Here is a 17,169-nt window from a genome sequence, read left to right on the forward strand (position 1 = left end):
CTTTGGTGTTGAAACGTACACTGTGACATTGGTAGACCTAGATACAATAGTAGAATGTCGACCCTGGCCATCTATCCAATGGATGTGTCAGGGTTGGGGCTAAAGAAGCAAGAGGCACTTGTGATCTGTTGTTTAAGGGGGCGGGGAGGTAGACTTGCTTTCCTGTTTCTTACCTTCCTGTCTGACTGAACTCCACAGAGGGACTGCTGATTCTTGTATGAAAGTTTGTCTTGACATATTTGGGATTCCCATTTGACCCATTTGAACCATTGCCTTAGTGCTATTGGTTTTTGTTACTGGGGTGTGTGTGTCTGTCTGTGTGTGTCTGTGTGCACTTCTTTTGGTTGATTTTCCCCCGCAATCTTTTTCCCCCGCAATCTTTTTCCCCCTTCTATCTTGCTATTACCACCCCTTCCCTCTCCCATGGGCCCCTTTCTAGGTTCCTGACTTTGCTCCTGTTTCCTCCCACCTGGATATACCTATTTAACAGAAGCTAGACTCTGCATGCAGCAGTGAATAAGCCACCATTGTCTTCTGAGCCTAGGATAACTCACTTAATTTAATGATCCATTTTCATAATTTCATTTTCTTTTATGGCTGGATACAATTTTGTTTTCTGTATGTACCACATTTTAATTATCCGTTCTGGTAATAGACATCTATGCTGAATCCATTTCAGGTCCTCAAGAATGTGGCACCCCCTTATGTGGGCCTTTCCGGTCCATGGGCTCAGCAAATGTTTGCTAGTTGACTGCTAAGTCCCTAGGCTCTACCTCTCTATACAGAATGATCTTGTGAGGTTTTGTTTGAAGTTTCTAGAATGTCCTAACTTCTCACTTATCTTCTGTTTTCCTGTCTTCCTGGCATTGGCTCCTTCCAGATTCTGCATCCCCCTGGTCCCAACGCTAATTAAACATTGCTGATATGGACAGAGCTGTCTTCCCAGGCTCCTTTACCATTGTTATTCTTAGTCCCTGGGTCCACACCAGTGTTGTAATACAGTTCTGTGGTCTGAAGAAACAATGGCGGTGAATGGCAAAGGAGGGCTCAGTTCTGCCCCTTGTTGCCTCATACACCTCTGTTTCTCACCCACCTCTCTGCTCCCTCACCCACCTCTCTGCCCCCTCACCTGGTTTGTGGAGATAAGGCCGTGTTCTGCTTCCTTGTGGGTGGTTCTGTAGGCAGGCAAACGAGTTCTATAAGGAGCTTTGTACAGTGCCTGGCACATTTGGAATACTCATTGCTGTCTGTAATAGGAAGCGTCTTTCTCCTAACTTTCAAAATAATCTAGAGAGTACCATCCAGGATGGGATTCGATAGGAATTCCGTTTGCGGGCTGGGGATTTAGCTCAGTGGTAGAGCGCTTACCTAGGAAGCGCAAGGCCCTGGGTTCGGTCCCCAGCTCCGGGAAAAAAAAAAAAAAAAAAAGGAATTCCGTTTGCAAGCAAAGAAAGAAGCAGTCTTATGAGACACAGTGACTTAGAGATCGTCGTGTTAAAGGGCTTCCTCCATATTGCCGAACTTCCATTCAAAATACAGAGAATATGGAGAGAGATATAAGGTGATAAACCCCAATGCAATAATAAATTATTAAGTTCACTAAGTTCATTTTCATATAGGTGGATGCCTATAGAAGCTAAAAGGGGTTCGAGCCCCTGGAGTTGGCCTTAGAAGTGTTTGTGAGCTGCCTCACCTGGGTGCTGAGACCAAGCTCGGGTCCTCTATTAGAGTAACAAATGCTTTCAACCACTGAGGATCTCTTCAGATCCCAAAGTTTGTTTCTTGTTTGTATTTTTGGAGGCAAGGTCTGTCTCACTGTATATCACTCACGCACTGGCCTGGTGTTTACTATGAATGAGCCTAGCTGACTTTGAACTCACCGAAATCTTGCTGTTCCTGCCTTCAGAGTGCTTAGATTTAAAGGAATGGGGTCTTAGTTAATTTTTTAAGATTTTAAACTGGGTATGGTGGAGCACACCTTTAGTCCCAGCACTTAGGAGGCAGAGGCAGGAAGATCTCTGAATCTGAGGTTAACCTGGCCGACAGAGCGAGTTCCAGGACAGCCAGGGGTACAGAGAGAAAGCCCAGCTTGAAAAAAACAAAACAAAACAAACAAACAAACAAAAAAACCAGAAGAAAAGCTGGAAGATTAATTTTTAATTAATGTGCATCCGTGAGAGAACAAGCTGGTGCCCGTGGAGGCTGGTGGCACTAGATCCCCTGAGACTGAAGTTCCAGGCATCTCTAAGCCACCTGACATGGGTACCAGTCTGCACAACAGAGCAGCAAACACTTTAACCACTGAGTCATCCCTCCGGCCCTGTGTAAGGCCCTGGGTTTGATTAATAGCCACACTCTCGCGTGCACGTGCACACACATAACACCACTCACAAATAACATGGGAAATTATCATGTGTCTTTGCAACTTGCATGCAAGCATCCACACAGCTAACTCCTCCTGCCAATGAAACGGCTTAGATGGAAGTCAGTCGCCAGCTTCATAACAAGAGCTGACACCTGCTCGGGAATGTGTAGGTGAATTGTAATCAATTAGGCTTATCTCCTCACACTACAGAAAGGCGTTTCAGGATTCTGTGCTGGTGCCTGCTGTCCCCTTCCAAAGCCTCTGCTCTCTGCTGCCTCTCAGCAGTTCTTAGAAGGCAGCTCCTACCAAGCTGTGCAAAGGGAACCGGGTCCGTTCCGCTTGACTCCAGAGGAAAAGGCAACCAAAGTGCATGAAACTTTACAGAAGAAATGAAGTCAGGGCAGCTGCTGAGAAATCCTCATGGGCAAGGGTTTTATGCAACTGGTTCTTGGATCTTTGCTCAAAGGTGTCACAAATACAAGCTTGCAGAGCTATCCCCACGGTGAAAAGGGGCATAAAATATCTGCAGCCACTTGTGTAAAATACCTAGAGAAGAATTAGTGTACTGGGGACCTGTCAGTGTCACCAGCCCAAGTCCTATCCCTTCAACAAGACACTAGCACAGTTCCTCCAGTCCCAAGGGTTCCCTCGCTGGCCTGCCCCTCTCCATATTGTTAGGATCCCTGGTAAACAGATTGTGCCCCTGGCTGCCACTGAAGGTTCATAGACGCATAATTTGAGGGTGACAGCAGTGTGTACGTACTGACAAGTAAGGCGCTTGGCTCCTGCAGCCTTCATGGTGTCCACACATGGATCAAACCACCAAGGACCTGGGGCTGCAGGTTCATTAGATGGTGTGTCAGAGAAAGGTGCCTCGGAAGGCTTATTCTGAGACAGGCTCAAGGACATGAGAATGCTTAACATGGAGGAGTCGAGACCATTTTTGTAGCTGAAAGCCTGCACTGTGGATGGGGACCAGACTGGAGGGGATGGTGTAGTCAGCTCAGCGCCGCTCAGACACATGTAGGCTACTTCATTGGCACGCTGGATCTGTGACATTGATAAGCTGTGAGGAGGAGCCTCCCTCCTCAGATTGGGAAGGTATTTATAGCTCATTTCCTAATTATATAAGTCAGATGGAGTAGCAGGCAACAATAAGGTAATAGCTTCAACGGCCCTGTCACTTGAGTGTGCTTAGGAGTGACAGGTTTCTTTCCCTTCTGTGCATGAGGGGCATTGTTCAAACATCTGGCCTCCAGTTCTAGCCATATCCTAAAGAAAAGCCAAAATGCAGGCTTTTATTTATAGTAATATTCTCTCTCTCCTCGCTCCCCTCCTCCCCCTCTTCCCTCATTCTCCTTACTGGGTGCATTGTCTATGCATGAAAGAAAGATGTCAGATAAGTTATTGATCGTATAAATCCTATTTTCCCTTGGAACATGAGGTAAGCCGCCTCTCCACCTCCTAACTGTAGACGATGGTCAGCTCGCTTACTCCTAAGGGTAAGGCAGGCGCGGGAGAGCTACGGTTGGGTTTCTATTGGGTTTCTAAGGTGCTCCTCCTTGCTCTTCAGCCTGCACCCCTCATTGCCCGATGCTCTTTTGTGTTTTTTCAAGTGGGTCTTGCTATGTGGCACAGCCCAGCTAGGGACTTATTGTCTGTCCTGCTTCAGCCTCTCGAGTCCTGGGATTGCGCTACACCCGGCTCCTAATAAGATAACTAGGTTACCCCCTCCTCATCTGGATGAGCCTCCTTTTCATAAAATGACTACCAACTCCCAAGGCTGCTGGATTTGAAGCAACTTAGGAGTTTTTTCCAGCTTGTTTCAAGTTCAAAACTGCCAGAAGCAGGGTCAACTGGCATGGGGATATAAAGACCATGTCACGCACTTGTGTTTGCTGGATGACCAGAGCTAAGCCAAATTCATTTTGATTTTTTACGATGGGGGCCTCATGTAGCCCAGGCTGGCCTTAGACTCCCTATGTAGCCAAGGATGGCTTTGAAAGTCTCATCCTACTGTCTCTACCTCCTGAGTACTGAGATCATGGGCTTGTTTCACCACGTCCAAACCGTACACCAGGCAAATGCTTTTGTGCGTGCATGCGTGCATGTGTGCAGGTGTGAACTCTGGTCCTCTGCAAATCAAGAAAAACTCTCTTTTTTTAAATTGTTTTTCTTTTATGTATATTGGTGTTTTGCCTGCATGTGTGAGGGAGTCATATTCCCTGAAACAGGAGTCAGGGACCGTTGCAAGCTGCCATGTGGATGCTGGGGATTGGACCTAGGTCCTCTAGGTCTGTTTCGTGCCCCAAGAGTTTATTCCTTAACAGATCTTGGTGGAGTAAATCTAGACTAGAGAATCTGAGGAAGGTAAAACATATAAACCATCCCCAAGAGGACATCTGAGACTGACCTCCCAAAGGTCTAGGTCCACTTAAGAAAAGGGAAGGGGTCTTGTTCATCCATGTTACCCGGGCTTCTGAGCTCTGCTAGGAGGAGCCCTGGAGGCGGCTGATTTCTGCTGGAGCACCACATCCATGTTGACAGGTGAGCACAGGTGAGGGCTGCACCCGCCATGGCCCTCTGACGTCTCACATCAGGTGGATTACTGTTTCCTTGGGGGTCTGCTCCCCTTGTTCCTCTCAAATGGGGATGGAGCTGAGGGCACTCACTCTTCCAGCCCCATTTGGAGCGAAGGGTACTGATACAGGCATTTGCCTCTTGTGTACAGGACCTGAGGTTTGGACATGGTGAAACAAGCCAGTGGTCTCAACACTTAGGAGGTAGAGGCAGTAGGATGAGACACTGTCAAAGTGTAACTTACAGGACCTTAGCTCTTGAAAACACCCCAAAGGCACTGGCCCTGAGCTGGAGAAGCCACACCTTGTGGGCTCAGAGCTGTGTCTGTGCTGGTTTCCACCTGAGCTGACACCTTTCTGTTTCAGATTGAGGACTGTACCAATACAGGTCTGAGGTCCTGTTTAGCAATGTTGTTTCTGTTTCTCACCGTGTGCATAATTTTCTCCATAGCTGGGTGTAGAGGTAGGTGGATCTCAGTGAGTTCAATACCAGTATGGTCGGTTCCTGGTCAGTCGTGCAGAGCTATATAATAAAATGAAATGTCTCAAAAAAAATGCCTGCTGGTTGGTGGGGGCACAGGCCTTTAATCCTAGCACTCTGGAGGCAGAGGCAAGTGGATCTTTATGAGCTCTAGGCCAGCCTGGTCTACAAAGAATTCCCTGTCTCAACAAAAATAAGATAAAATGTCTTCCCCCACTCCCTTACTGTCTCTACTGTTAGGAATCTTGCTTTTTAATTTTGTTTTTGCAAAAGGTCCCGCTAGAGCTGGTTACAGGTGGTTGTGAGCTGCCTAATATGGGTATATGGGGATCGAACTCAAATCCTCTGGAAGAGAAATACATGCTGTTCACCGCCGAGCCATCTTTCCCATCAATTTTTATTTGAAGATACGCTTTCTATCTTGTCTTTAATGTTCGAGGGCGATTTACGGTGGGAACCTTATAAATTCAAACAGGGTTTTTATGGATGTGCGTCTCAAGAAATGAGGGGCCTCTACCCTCTTCTCGCAGTCCTCCCCCTTTGCCTTAGTGGTCCCTCTACCCAGGCCCTGATGTCATTATGCAGCGGGGATGCGTCCGGGGCGGGAGCTCGGAGGTCTCTCCCAGGCGGCGGGGCAGTCCGCTGGCAGGTGGCTGGCTGAGTTCACCCCGCCCCCGGTCGTAGCCCCGCCCCGCTCCTCCACGCGCATTGGCGCGGCCAGCTGTCTCTCTCCGCGCTGGGGAGGGGGCGCGCGGCTGCGGTCCCTCTGCAGAGGGCTGCGCGCTCCGCGGTCTCCGGGGCTCCCCGTGGTTTGGGTCCGTGCTCCTCGACCTCGGGAGCAGGGCTGTCCTGAGACCGCAACGATCTGGGTAACTAGAGGCAAGACCAGAAGCTCTGGGTCAGAATCTGATGCACTGAGCCCCCGGTAACGGCGGCAGACCCGGGGTCCTGGTCACCAGATTGTGAGGGACACGGACTACAAGGTCGCCAGTCCTCAGGCGGCTCCAGGTGGGTGACCCTGGGCAATTCTGCTGCCCGCTCGTTTCGCACGCGTTGCAGCTGGTGCCTTGGCACCGGCTGCCTAACCCTTTTCCTTCTTTAGGGGTTTTCTGGGGAACTGTGATTTTTCGGCTCCGGGCTAAGATAATTCTGCAGATAGCTTTAAGCTGGGCTATCTGTTCCACGCCCCCGGTATTTTCCTTTCTGAGCACTTTATCCTGAGCTCTGTCTCCTTCCACAGGGGCGTCAAGCTTGGAGAGTCCTTCCTCTAGGAGGAAGCTTAGCGGTTCGTGTCTACTGCTGAGAGAGATTCCTTGCTTTGCTCCGATAGTGGTTGCTTTCTGTTGCTCAGGCGGGGAAAGGTAGTGGTTGTTTTCTGTGGCCGTAGACACAAGATTCTGCCAGGAAAGGACTGCGGGGACTTTAACGTTTCCAAGACGAGATAGCGCTCCTCTCGAAGGTAAAGGCGAATGGTTCGCAGTCTTAACACGCTGCAAAGTTTTAATGCCTGCAGGCTGCATCCTTTCCCTGCCTCGCATACACTTGTTGGGGGTGTTGGTCTCTACAGTGATATACATTAAAAGAAGCCTCTCGTGCAATCATCTAGGCCAGTTAGGTTAGTTTCAGAGACTTTCCGGAATATAATCTCATCTGACTATTTCTTCTATTAATACACGTATCCTCGGCTTAGAAGGAATGCTTGCTACGGTGCAGAGGGCTCAGGGAAAAAAAGACTGGAACCATTAAGACTGGGCTCTAGGGGCTGGGGATTTAGCTCAGTGGTAGAGCGCTTACCTAGGAAGCGCAAGGCCCTGGGTTCGGTCCCCAGCTCCGAAAAAAAGAACCAAAAAAAAAAAAAAAAAAAAAAAGACTGGGCTCTATAGTGCTAGTGTGTGTGTGTGTGTGTGTGTGTGTGTGTGTGTGTGTGTGTGTGTTATATTGGTTCCATCATTCTAGAATTTTATGTTTCTTTGTAGAAAGACGAAGCATTCAATACTCTTCTTTTTTCTTTTCTTTTCTTTTTTTTTTTCCGGAGCTGGGGACCGAACCCAGGGCCTTGCGCTTGCTAGGCAAGCGCTCTACCACTGAGCTAAATCCCCAACCCCCAGTACTCACTCTTAAAAAGAATGAAAAAAGTCCTTAGCTCTTAAAATGATTTTCAGGGTTGCAGTTCTACAGAACTGGAGAATTAGGAACTGGTACCCGAGTAAAAGCTCAGTGAAGAAGATACACTAACTCAGGGCCACTATCACCTATCCAAATTCATTACCATCTATCTGAAATTCATGGGGCTGTTGTTTACCAGTCACCCCAGGTCCCCATTCCTTAAGCCATGCCATTCTGTGGATTATTAACTTTTGGTGGCACCGGGGATCAAACCCAGGACCTTGTAGCATGCTAGGCCAATGTTCTGTCCCTGAGCTGTGTGCCCAGACCAAAAGCTTACTTCTACACATTTTTCCTCTCTTGAGACAGGGTCTCACGTAGCTGGTGCTAGCCTCAACTATACTGTATACTGTATACTGTATACTATACATCAACTATACTGTATAGCTCTGTGTATAGCCTTGATTGCGTCTCCTGCCTCTGCCTCCCACTTGCTGGAATTACAGTCATGCACAGTCACAACCAAACTCAGATTAGCATTTTAAAGCAACTGGCTTTCTCTTGGATCCCGAAGCGCAGTGAAGAACGCAGTTCAGAAACAGGCAGTCTTGGGTTAAATCTGAGCACTGTAGTCTCAGGCGGGCTGCTTAACTGCAGATGGAGATCTCACCACCTCCTCACCCTGCAACACTGCGGTGCGGGTTAGAGATGTATGTGAAAGTGCTCAGCGCTGCTGCCTCGTACACGAGTTGCGCAACCAACTAACGTCGGCTGCTCCCGTCGCTGACTTACCTCCAGCTGTGTGCAGCTACAGTGGGGAAATATGAGTAGCAGCCGCTTCACTGAAAATGTCAAAGTTACACAACGACTTTAAGAGCAGAGAATGACAGCGATGTTGGATTTTTTCCTTCTTTCTGAGAGCATGTATGGAAAGTGACGCCTCCTTGGTGGAATGTACATTTTTAGAACAGAAACCTTATGCTACAATAGAACGAACACCAGAGAGTCAGATTTTCTACTTCTAACTCTGGCTAGGTCCTCATCTAGCCTAAGGCTTTCTGCAAGCCCCACCTGCCCATTGGGAGTTCAGTTTTCATTAATTCACCTTGAGGCATCTCGCAAGTCCCTGGTAGTGTCAGTGTTCTTCGTTGTACGTGATGAGACAGTACTCAGGCTCCCTGCCACCCCACCCTCTCTTTTTTTGTTATTTGCTAAACTTTCCACGTGGGACCATAAACAATTCATGGACACGATAACTGGGGCGCGCTTGCAGAGTGACCCCAAACTTAAACAAAATGAGTTCACACTGGAATCTTTTTGATAGGGCAGAACCAAGCCTCCCTCACTAGGCATAAGCTGTTTTAGTTGTACTAAAAAATGATAGACTTCCCCCAGGCAGTGATGATGCAGGCCTTTAATCTCAGCACTTGGGAGGCAGAGGCAGGCAGACCTCCAAGTTCGAGGCCAGCTTTGTCTACAGAGCGAGTTCCAGGACAGCCAGGGCTACGCAGAGAAACCTTGTCTCGAAAAACCAAACAAAACAGAACAAAAAAATAATAAAATAAATACCCTGAAATAAACCCTACTTTTTTTCTCTCATCAGGTTGGGCTTTAAATAATGGAGAAGTTTATCGACGAAAGTGCTTTCATTTAAAGAGTAAATTAAGAGACAACGCCGTGAACAGCTGATAAACAAGGCATTTGTGTCCTGAAGAGCCACAGAAACAAGTGTGATGTGAGGGGAGAGTAGACACATAGGAGGAATCAGACCTGGTGTGATATTTTTGTCACAAAAGACTTGAGGAAGAGAGAAGCCACTTTTCCAGAGAATGAAAGAGTGCAGTGTCAAAATGGAGACCAGCGTTTCTGAGATTCAAATCGAGACTAAGGATGAGAAGAGACCAGAAGCAGCCAGTCCTCAGAAAGAGAGGCAGGAGAGAAAAACAGCCACACTGTGCTTCAAGAGAAGGAAGAAAGTGAACAAGAAGAAGGCCAAAGCTGGTTCCAAGACTGCTGAGGAGACAAAGAAGCATGCCCCAGAAGCTGGGGGTTCTGGTCAGCGGCAACCAGCGGGGGCCTGGGCCTCCATTAAACGCCTTGTGACACACAGGAAACCGTCCGAGTCTGCAGAGAAGCAGAAGCCATCTGAGGCTGAAATGCAGCCTGAGGATGGAGCTCTTCCTAAGAAGAAGACAAAATCCAAACTTAAGATTCCTTGCATACGATTCTCAAGAGGGGCAAAGAGAAGTCGTCCTTCCAAACTCACAGAAGATTCAGGCTATGTCCGAGTCCAGGGAGAGGCAGACGATTTGGAGATAAAAGCCCAGATCCAGCCCGATGAGCAGGCAACCCAGGCTAAGTCCACCCAGGGCCTACAGGAAGATGTGATGGTGAGAGATGGTAAGGAGATCCAAGAATCACACATAAGCAACAACGTCATATCGGGAGAGCATGTGATTGCCATAGAACTGGAATTAGAAAAGGAATCTTCTGCTCTCCGGATGAGAACTCCAGGGAGTGAAAAGGAGGCTAAAGTGATTCTGGTAAAGCAGAGTGTTCAGGTACAGCAAGCAAGTGTGCTTGAGAATTCAGCAGCAGACAGCCCTCAGCCAGTGACTTCTACTGCTCCTCTCTCACCAGCAACCACACATCAACTCGGTCTGGAAGAACCCAGTGACAGCATCCGGGAAAGTGCACCAAGTGGAAAAGATGACGGAAGGAGAAAGACTGCTGCTGAAGAAAAGAAATCAGGAGAGACTGCGCTGGGCCAGGCAGAGGAGGCTTCTTCAGTCAGCCAGGCAGACAAAAGTGTACTAAGCCAGGCAGAAGAAGCTACAGTGGGCCACACAGAGGAAGCTACTGTGATCCAGGCACAGAGTCAGGCAAAGGAAGGTAAACTGAGCCAGGCAGAGGAAGCTACAGTGGCCCAGGCAAAGGAAACTGTATTGAGTCAGGCAGAGGAAGTTAAACTGAGCCAGATAGAAGAACCTGCAATTAGCCAGGCAAAGAAAGCTACAGTAGGACAAGCAAAGGAAGCTATAGTTAGCCAGGCAGAGGAAGCTATAGTTGGTCACACAGAGAAAGCCACCATGGGTCAGGCAGAGGAAGCTACAGTTGGCCACATAGAGAAAACCACAGTGGGCCAGGCAGAGGAAGCTACAGTGGGTCAAGCAGAGGAAGCCACAGTGGGTCAAGCAGAGGAAGCCACAGTGGGTCAAGCAGAGGAAGCTACAGTTGGACAGGCAGAGGAAGCTACAGTTGGTCAGGCAGGGGAAGCTACAGTTAGCCACATAGAGAAAACCACAGTGGGCCAGGCAGAGGAAGCTATAGTTGGTCAGGCAGAGGAAGCCACAGTGGGTCAAGCAGAGGAAGCCACAGTGGGTCAAGCAGAGGAAGCTACAGTTGGCCAGGCAGAGGAAGCCACAGTGGATCAAGCAGAGGAAGCTACAGTTGGCCAGGCAGAGGAAGCTACAGTTGGTCAGGCAGGGGAAGCTGCAGTTGGCCAGGCAGAGGAAGCTATAGTTGCTCAGGCAGAGGAAGCCACAGTTGGTCAGGCAGGGGAAGCTACAGTTGGCCAAGCAGAGAAAGCCACAGTTGGCCAAGCAGAGGAACCCATAGTTGGCCAGGCAGAGGAAACTGTATTGAGGCATGCATCAGATCTGAAAGTAAATGGAGTTGATGCAGAGAAACCAAGATCAGAAGAAAGCAAAAGAATGGAGCCAATTGCTATTATCATAACAGACACTGAAATCAGTGAATTTGATGTTAAGAAATCTAAAAATGTCCCTAAGCAATTCCTAATTTCCATGGAAAATGAGCAAGTGGGGGTTTTTGCTAATGATAGTGATTTCGAGGGGAGAACTTCAGAACAGTATGAAACACTCTTAATAGAAACAGCTTCTTCTCTCGTCAAGAATGCTATCGAGTTGTCTGTAGAACAGCTGGTTAACGAAATGGTTTCTGAGGATAATCAAATAAATACGCTGTTCCAGTGACTCCATTTCCAGGTCACGGGAAGAAAGGAAAAAAAAAAAACCCTTAAAAGATGAATTCTGATACACATTTGTGGCACTTCTATCTCAGTAATAAATTAGAGGTCTATCATCTGTGGAAGCTAAAGGTACAGTTCCAGCCAGAAGTGCTAAAGGATCAATGAAGGTTGTAAAACTCTGCCATTGAAACAGAATCAGTTCTGGACTGGAGGGAGTCGGCACAGATGACATTGCGAAGGGATTTATGGGGGAGGTGTGGAGATGGCAGGCGGTAGCCCAGTGCTTTGAGGAGGGAAGACTATTGCGCCCTGGGTATGCTCTTACGGTTCTCTAATGTCACCAAGTCTGTCACCATTTCTTTCCAATGGTTCAACCCTGTGTTATGGGTGAACGCTACATTGACTTTCCTTTTACAGGGTTTTCCCACTGTCTCTAATGGTGAATCAGGTGAGTGGGCCTTTCTAGTCTTGAACAAGTTCTGTACAAAAGCCATTCACGGGTTCCTTCAGCCAGGCAAATAGTTAACAAGTGTGTAGTCGTGGACACAGGGAGTGTGTTTTCTCTCCCCATTGTCCTTCTGCCCACAGACCTGTATATACCCATCTGTGAGTGGACCTATCTCCTGAGAAGTCAAACGGATTTTTTATCCAGGAGGTAAACTTCCCAGACAGCAAGGGATTCCCCTTAGCAGAGCTACTTCTTTGGGTCGTTTGTTTTTATTTATTTTATTTTAGGTTTTTTTCCAGACAGGATTTCTCTGTGTAACCCTGGCTGTCCTGGAACTCACTCTGTAGACCAGGCTGGCCTTGAACTCACAGAGATCCAACTGCCTTTGCTTCCCAAGTGTTGACCAGGAGGTGTGGGTCACCATTGCCTGACTAAAGGGCCAGGAAACCATAATATTCTTGTGAAAGTAATCAACTGAATAAAAAGCCAACATTCAAGCCTAGATTTTTCAACACCAGTATTTTTCATTTTTCATTGTGTCTAGCCATATAACACTGTAACATACTTCCCAACCCCACAGGTTAGGGTTCATATTGTACAGCCCCCCCCCCCATCTAAACTAAGTGATGGTGTTACTTCTTGTTACAAAAGATGCAGTATACATGGTACAGTATCTGTTGAAGAGCATCCTCTTGAGGCATGCGCACCACTGGCTGGTTGTTTGGTTGGTTTGTTGTTACTTTGTTTTTGTTTTGGTGGTGTTTTCAAGACAGGGTTTCTCTGTGTAACTCTGGCTGTCCTGGAACTCGCTCTGTAGACCAGGCTGGCCTCGAACTTAAGAGTTCCGCCTGCCTCTGCTTCCGGAGTGTTGGGACTAAAGTCGTGCACCACCACTGCCCAGCGAGCACGGCTGATTTCCATCCGCTCTGCATTTACATTGTGTCTATGGACTGCATATGTATACACTGCTTTCTCCTATACTTTTATTTTGTAAATACACATTGTGATCTTGTACAAAAGTAACTAATGTGGCTTTGAAGTTTAAGCAAATGGTGGGTGTTTAGTAAGATTCTTGGTTGGAATGGGAAAATATTTTCTTATTTTGCTTGCTTATCTTCGTGTTTTTAATGGGTAATGGGGGTATCATTCAACTTAGATACAAACACATGACCCCTTCAATACATTTATTTTAATTGTTTTCCTTTTAGACATAAAATCAAAATCACTCCCAAATCATCTTTGAAAGAATATTTTAACCCACTGTATATGGTGCTAATAGACTTGTATAGATAGCTACCAGCAAATATGTTTAAAATGAACTTTTAAAAGCCTGGTTAAGGTTGGCGCACTTTGCAGTACTCTAAATAATTCTGTATCTGTTTACTATAAGACTGGCTGCAAGCCAATATCCTCACATTAAAGTTTCTAATCTCCTACATATGAGTAAGATCTATAAGACACACAGCTCTTAGTTATTGACTGTATTCTGGATTTGGGGATTTTGAAAAGCAGGTACAAAGTAAATTTGTAATTTTTGGAGTAAGACAGTAGCTCTGGGTTTCAGGTTTTGGTGTGTGCGTGTGTGTGTGTGTGTGTGTGTGTGTGTGTGTGTGTGTGTGTGGTGTGTGTGTGTGTGTGTGTGTGTGTGTGTTCCCTGCACTGCTGTTTGATAACTATACCTTTGGTTAGAATGCATTATTATAATTGATTGTTTTTATAAGAAAATATATTCTCCTTCATTCTTAAGTAGTTTCTCTGGCTTATTTCAAGGATTTAAACATAATTTCATAAGCAGAATGCAGAAATCCATTTGTGGGTTGCAACCCTATTTATCTGCTATACGGACAAATGATAGTAAATTTTAGGGCGATACAAACTATTCTTGTAACAAAAATAAACAGAACCAGAGAGGTGGCTTGGAAGCCTGCCATAAAATATTTTTTGTAATGGGATGTATTTCAAGCAGTTTGACCTTCTATGCAAAATATGTAGAAAGATTCTGACTCAATTTACACCCTGTGGCCTTAAACTGACCGTTTAAAGGCATCAACTTAGGACACTCATTAATTTTCATTGAAATTTGCCTTTAATGAACATTAGCTAAGATCAAATTTCTTTTTGATCTCTGAGTCGTCTAAGGTGGGGGCGTCTATCAGATCCTTGGTAATTTTTCAGTGTATTCTCTTAACCCTCAAGTCAGGCATTGTTCACCCCGCTTCTCACAGCACAGAGGCTACAAGCACTTGCCGCGATCTTTTTTGTGTGTGACTATTCACTTAACATTTGTTCAGAGCACTTTTTTAGGATATTAAAAATAGTCCCCAGTAACATTTAAGTAAAGGCAGCAGAAAACAAAAGACCTTTCCAACAGAAATCATGTTCCCTGCCACCTCCTCCACCCCCAAGAATAATAAGCATGTGGTACAAATGGATCTCTTCAGAAAAGCTGTCTGCATAATTTCCCTCCCAGGTAATGGGCTTGACAGCAGTGATGATCTTAATTGGTCTACTACTTAGTGGAGTCTTAGACTCGGCTTCACTTCTGAGAGACAATGTGGTCTCGACAGTGTATTGAGGGAGGCTTCTGCTGGAGGCTTATTAGCCCTGGGCCAGCCTTCACGTGCATCCAGTTCACTTCATTTGCAAATGTCTGATTTCCAGTTGCCTTATTATGTTTTTTTTTAATAGTTGAGATTTTTTTTAGGGGGTTGTGGCAGAATTTTTAAAATAATTGATAGACTTTCAAACCCTGTTGTCAGAAAAGATCCTTTAGTCAGCTTTACCGAATAAGTAGTCTCCTTTCTAGTTTAATACTAAATGCACCAGGATTTGACTTTTATACCTGTCGTTTGTATGTTTTTAGATTATCTTTGTTTATGTTAAAGAGTTCTTTACAGGGTTGGGGATTTGGCTCAGTGGTAGAGCGCTTGCCTAGCAACCGCAAGGCCCTGAGTTCGGTCCTCAGCTCCGGAAAAAAAAAAAAAAAAAAAAAAGAGTTCTTTACATTCAAGTTCCTGTTTTACCACGAAACAAAGTTTCTTATATGGAATTGAAATTTTCACTCCATTCTGCATTTTATCGTGCATTTTTAGAAAGAATTTTTGTAATGATCCTTGATGACAAAAAATTATTAGAATCAACCTACATAAAGTATAGTGCCCCAATCAAATTAGACTCGACATGTTAGCACCTGTTATATGAGCTCCTACAGCTCATCCTGGGCAGGGGGTGTGTGTGTGTCTGTGTGTGTGTGTATCTGTGTGTGTATCTGTGTGTGTCTGTGTGTGTGTCTGTGTGTGTGTCTGTGTGTGTCTGTGTGTGTGTCTGTGTGTGTGTGTGTCTGTGTGTTAGGGGCAAAGGAGGTGGCAACAGAAGCCAGGACGGGGGAAGGCAGAGCCACAGACAATGCAGAAAGGGAAGGAGAAGGGATGGAGAAGTTGGGATCTGAATACAGGAGCAGTCTGAATATTAACAGTGTATCCATTCTGATTTCTGACCAGGTACAGGAAAAGGCCTGCATAATGTCACACATGTCGGATCTTTGCCTGTAGAAATGTTCAGTGGATGAGCCATTATGAAAGTAAGAGTACCATTCTGTATTCTCATTGAAATTAGTACCACTGTGAACCAAAGGCTAATAGTAAAGAAATAATACTCTGTAGAGAAAAAGTTTTCAAGCTGAATTGATTCATGTACTGACTAACACAGAATAAATGTTATATCAGCTCATTTCTTTAACTGTGTCTTTAAAATTGGTAAATTATGTTTATTTCCATAAATTGTAAAGATCACACTGATGGGGATGTTTAGTTCTATAAAAAGTTCCAGTATGCTGGGGACTGGACAGAGATCACAACAGAGCCACACGGGAGGCCACCTCTAGCAATGAGATGCTAACAGAACTCTGATACAGCCACATGAGCAAAGTCTGAATCTGATGCCGTTCGAACTTTGGGCCCTGGAGCCTAGCGATGTAATACATGCTACATGTATGATGTAGCATGCTACATGCCCAGTTCCCAGGACCTTAAAAACCAAATCAAACAAACAAACAAAAAAGGAAAGAATTAGTGGTTTCTTACCGGATGCATGAATTGCTTTTCTGAATTATTATCATTTTGTTTGTTTTTGTTGTTTGAAACAGGGTTTCTCCAGGTAGTCCTGGCTGTCCTGAAACTAGCTTTGTAGACCAGGCCCACCTCTGCCCCTCAGCACCCATCCTGTCTTTTCTGTAGTCCGTGTCTATGAATTGTTAATAAGCTCTATGGTGGGGTTGGGGATTTAGCTCAGTGGTAGAGCGCTTGCCTAGCAAGCGCAAGGCCCTGGGTTCAGTCCCCAGCTCCGAAGGAAAAAAAAAAAAAAGCTCTATGGTTTCTTATCTGAGCCATGGTCTGGACAGATATACATTATTCACATGACACCAACTTTAGTTTGCTGTTCCATAAGTTGGATTTCTTAAGCCCTAATTTCATTCTGGACCAAATTACTCGGTTGTAGTGTGACACAGGAGGCCTTAAGCATTGGATCTACTCCTCTTGCTTCAGCCTCCTGAGTGCTGGAATTACAGGCATGTCCTACTAGGCTTGGCCTCTGGGATTTGTTTTTCTGACTACACCTAATAGTAATAATCGGTCCAATGAGACTCTACTCTCCAGGTCTCAGAACCCACTGAAAAGCTGACAGCACCTTCAAGACCCTGAACCTACCCTGGCTCGGAGCTCCCTGCCTGACGATGTACAAGCACTGCACACACAGAAAGAATTTCACGTTCTTCAGAACTGTGTTTTAGGGATTGGGGATTTAGCTCAGTGGTAGAGTGCTTGCCTAGCAAGCTCAAGGCCCTGGGTTCCGTCCTCAGCTCCGGAAAAAAAACCAAAAACAAAAAAAAAAACCCTGTGTTTTATTTTTGTTATTACTATTATTATAATTTGGGCTTTTGGGGTTTTTTTGTTGTTGTTGTTGTTGTTGTTTTGTTTTTTGAGGCAGGGTCTTCCTATGTGGTCCTGTTGTCCTGGAACTCGCTACCTAGATCAGGCTATCTTTAAAAACACAAGAGAGGGGATTTAGCTCAGTGGTTAGAGCGCTTGCCTAGGAAGCGCAAGGCCCTGGGTTCGGTCCCCAACTCCGAAAAAAAGAACCAAAAAAAAAAAAAAAACACAAGAGAGTCACCTGCCTCTGCCTCCCAAGAGCTAGGATTAA

The 17,169-nt window shown here is 45.9% G+C and overlaps 1 protein-coding gene across 2 annotated transcripts; it reads left to right on the plus strand.

Moving 5' to 3' along the window:
• The first annotated feature begins 6,155 nt into the window (after positions 1 to 6,155).
• Akap5 (A-kinase anchoring protein 5) lies at positions 6,156 to 15,699 on the plus strand. 2 transcript variants are annotated; one of them, NM_133515.2, is made up of 2 exons: positions 6,156 to 6,433; positions 9,135 to 11,556. In NM_133515.2, exon 2 carries the CDS (start codon positions 9,382 to 9,384, stop codon positions 11,524 to 11,526), a length of 2,145 nt encoding a protein of 714 aa, NP_598199.2. In that variant the 5' UTR covers positions 6,156 to 6,433; positions 9,135 to 9,381; the 3' UTR covers positions 11,527 to 11,556. The 2 variants fall into 2 exon arrangements, with proteins under 2 accessions (NP_598199.2, XP_038967662.1); XM_039111734.2 differs by lacking the exon at positions 6,156 to 6,433 and adding an exon at positions 6,586 to 6,884 and having other exon boundaries at positions 9,135 to 15,699.
• Positions 15,700 to 17,169: the final 1,470 nt, after the last annotated feature.

Source organism: Rattus norvegicus, chromosome 6 (genome assembly GCF_036323735.1).
Source record: "Rattus norvegicus strain BN/NHsdMcwi chromosome 6, GRCr8, whole genome shotgun sequence".
Classification (NCBI taxonomy): Eukaryota; Metazoa; Chordata; class Mammalia; order Rodentia; family Muridae; genus Rattus; species Rattus norvegicus.

Excerpts from the sequence above, each read along its gene's own strand:
- Akap5 (XM_039111734.2), top strand. The coding sequence starts at position 9,361 with ATGAAAGAGTGCAGTGTCAAAATGGAGACCAGCGTTTCTGAGATTCAA.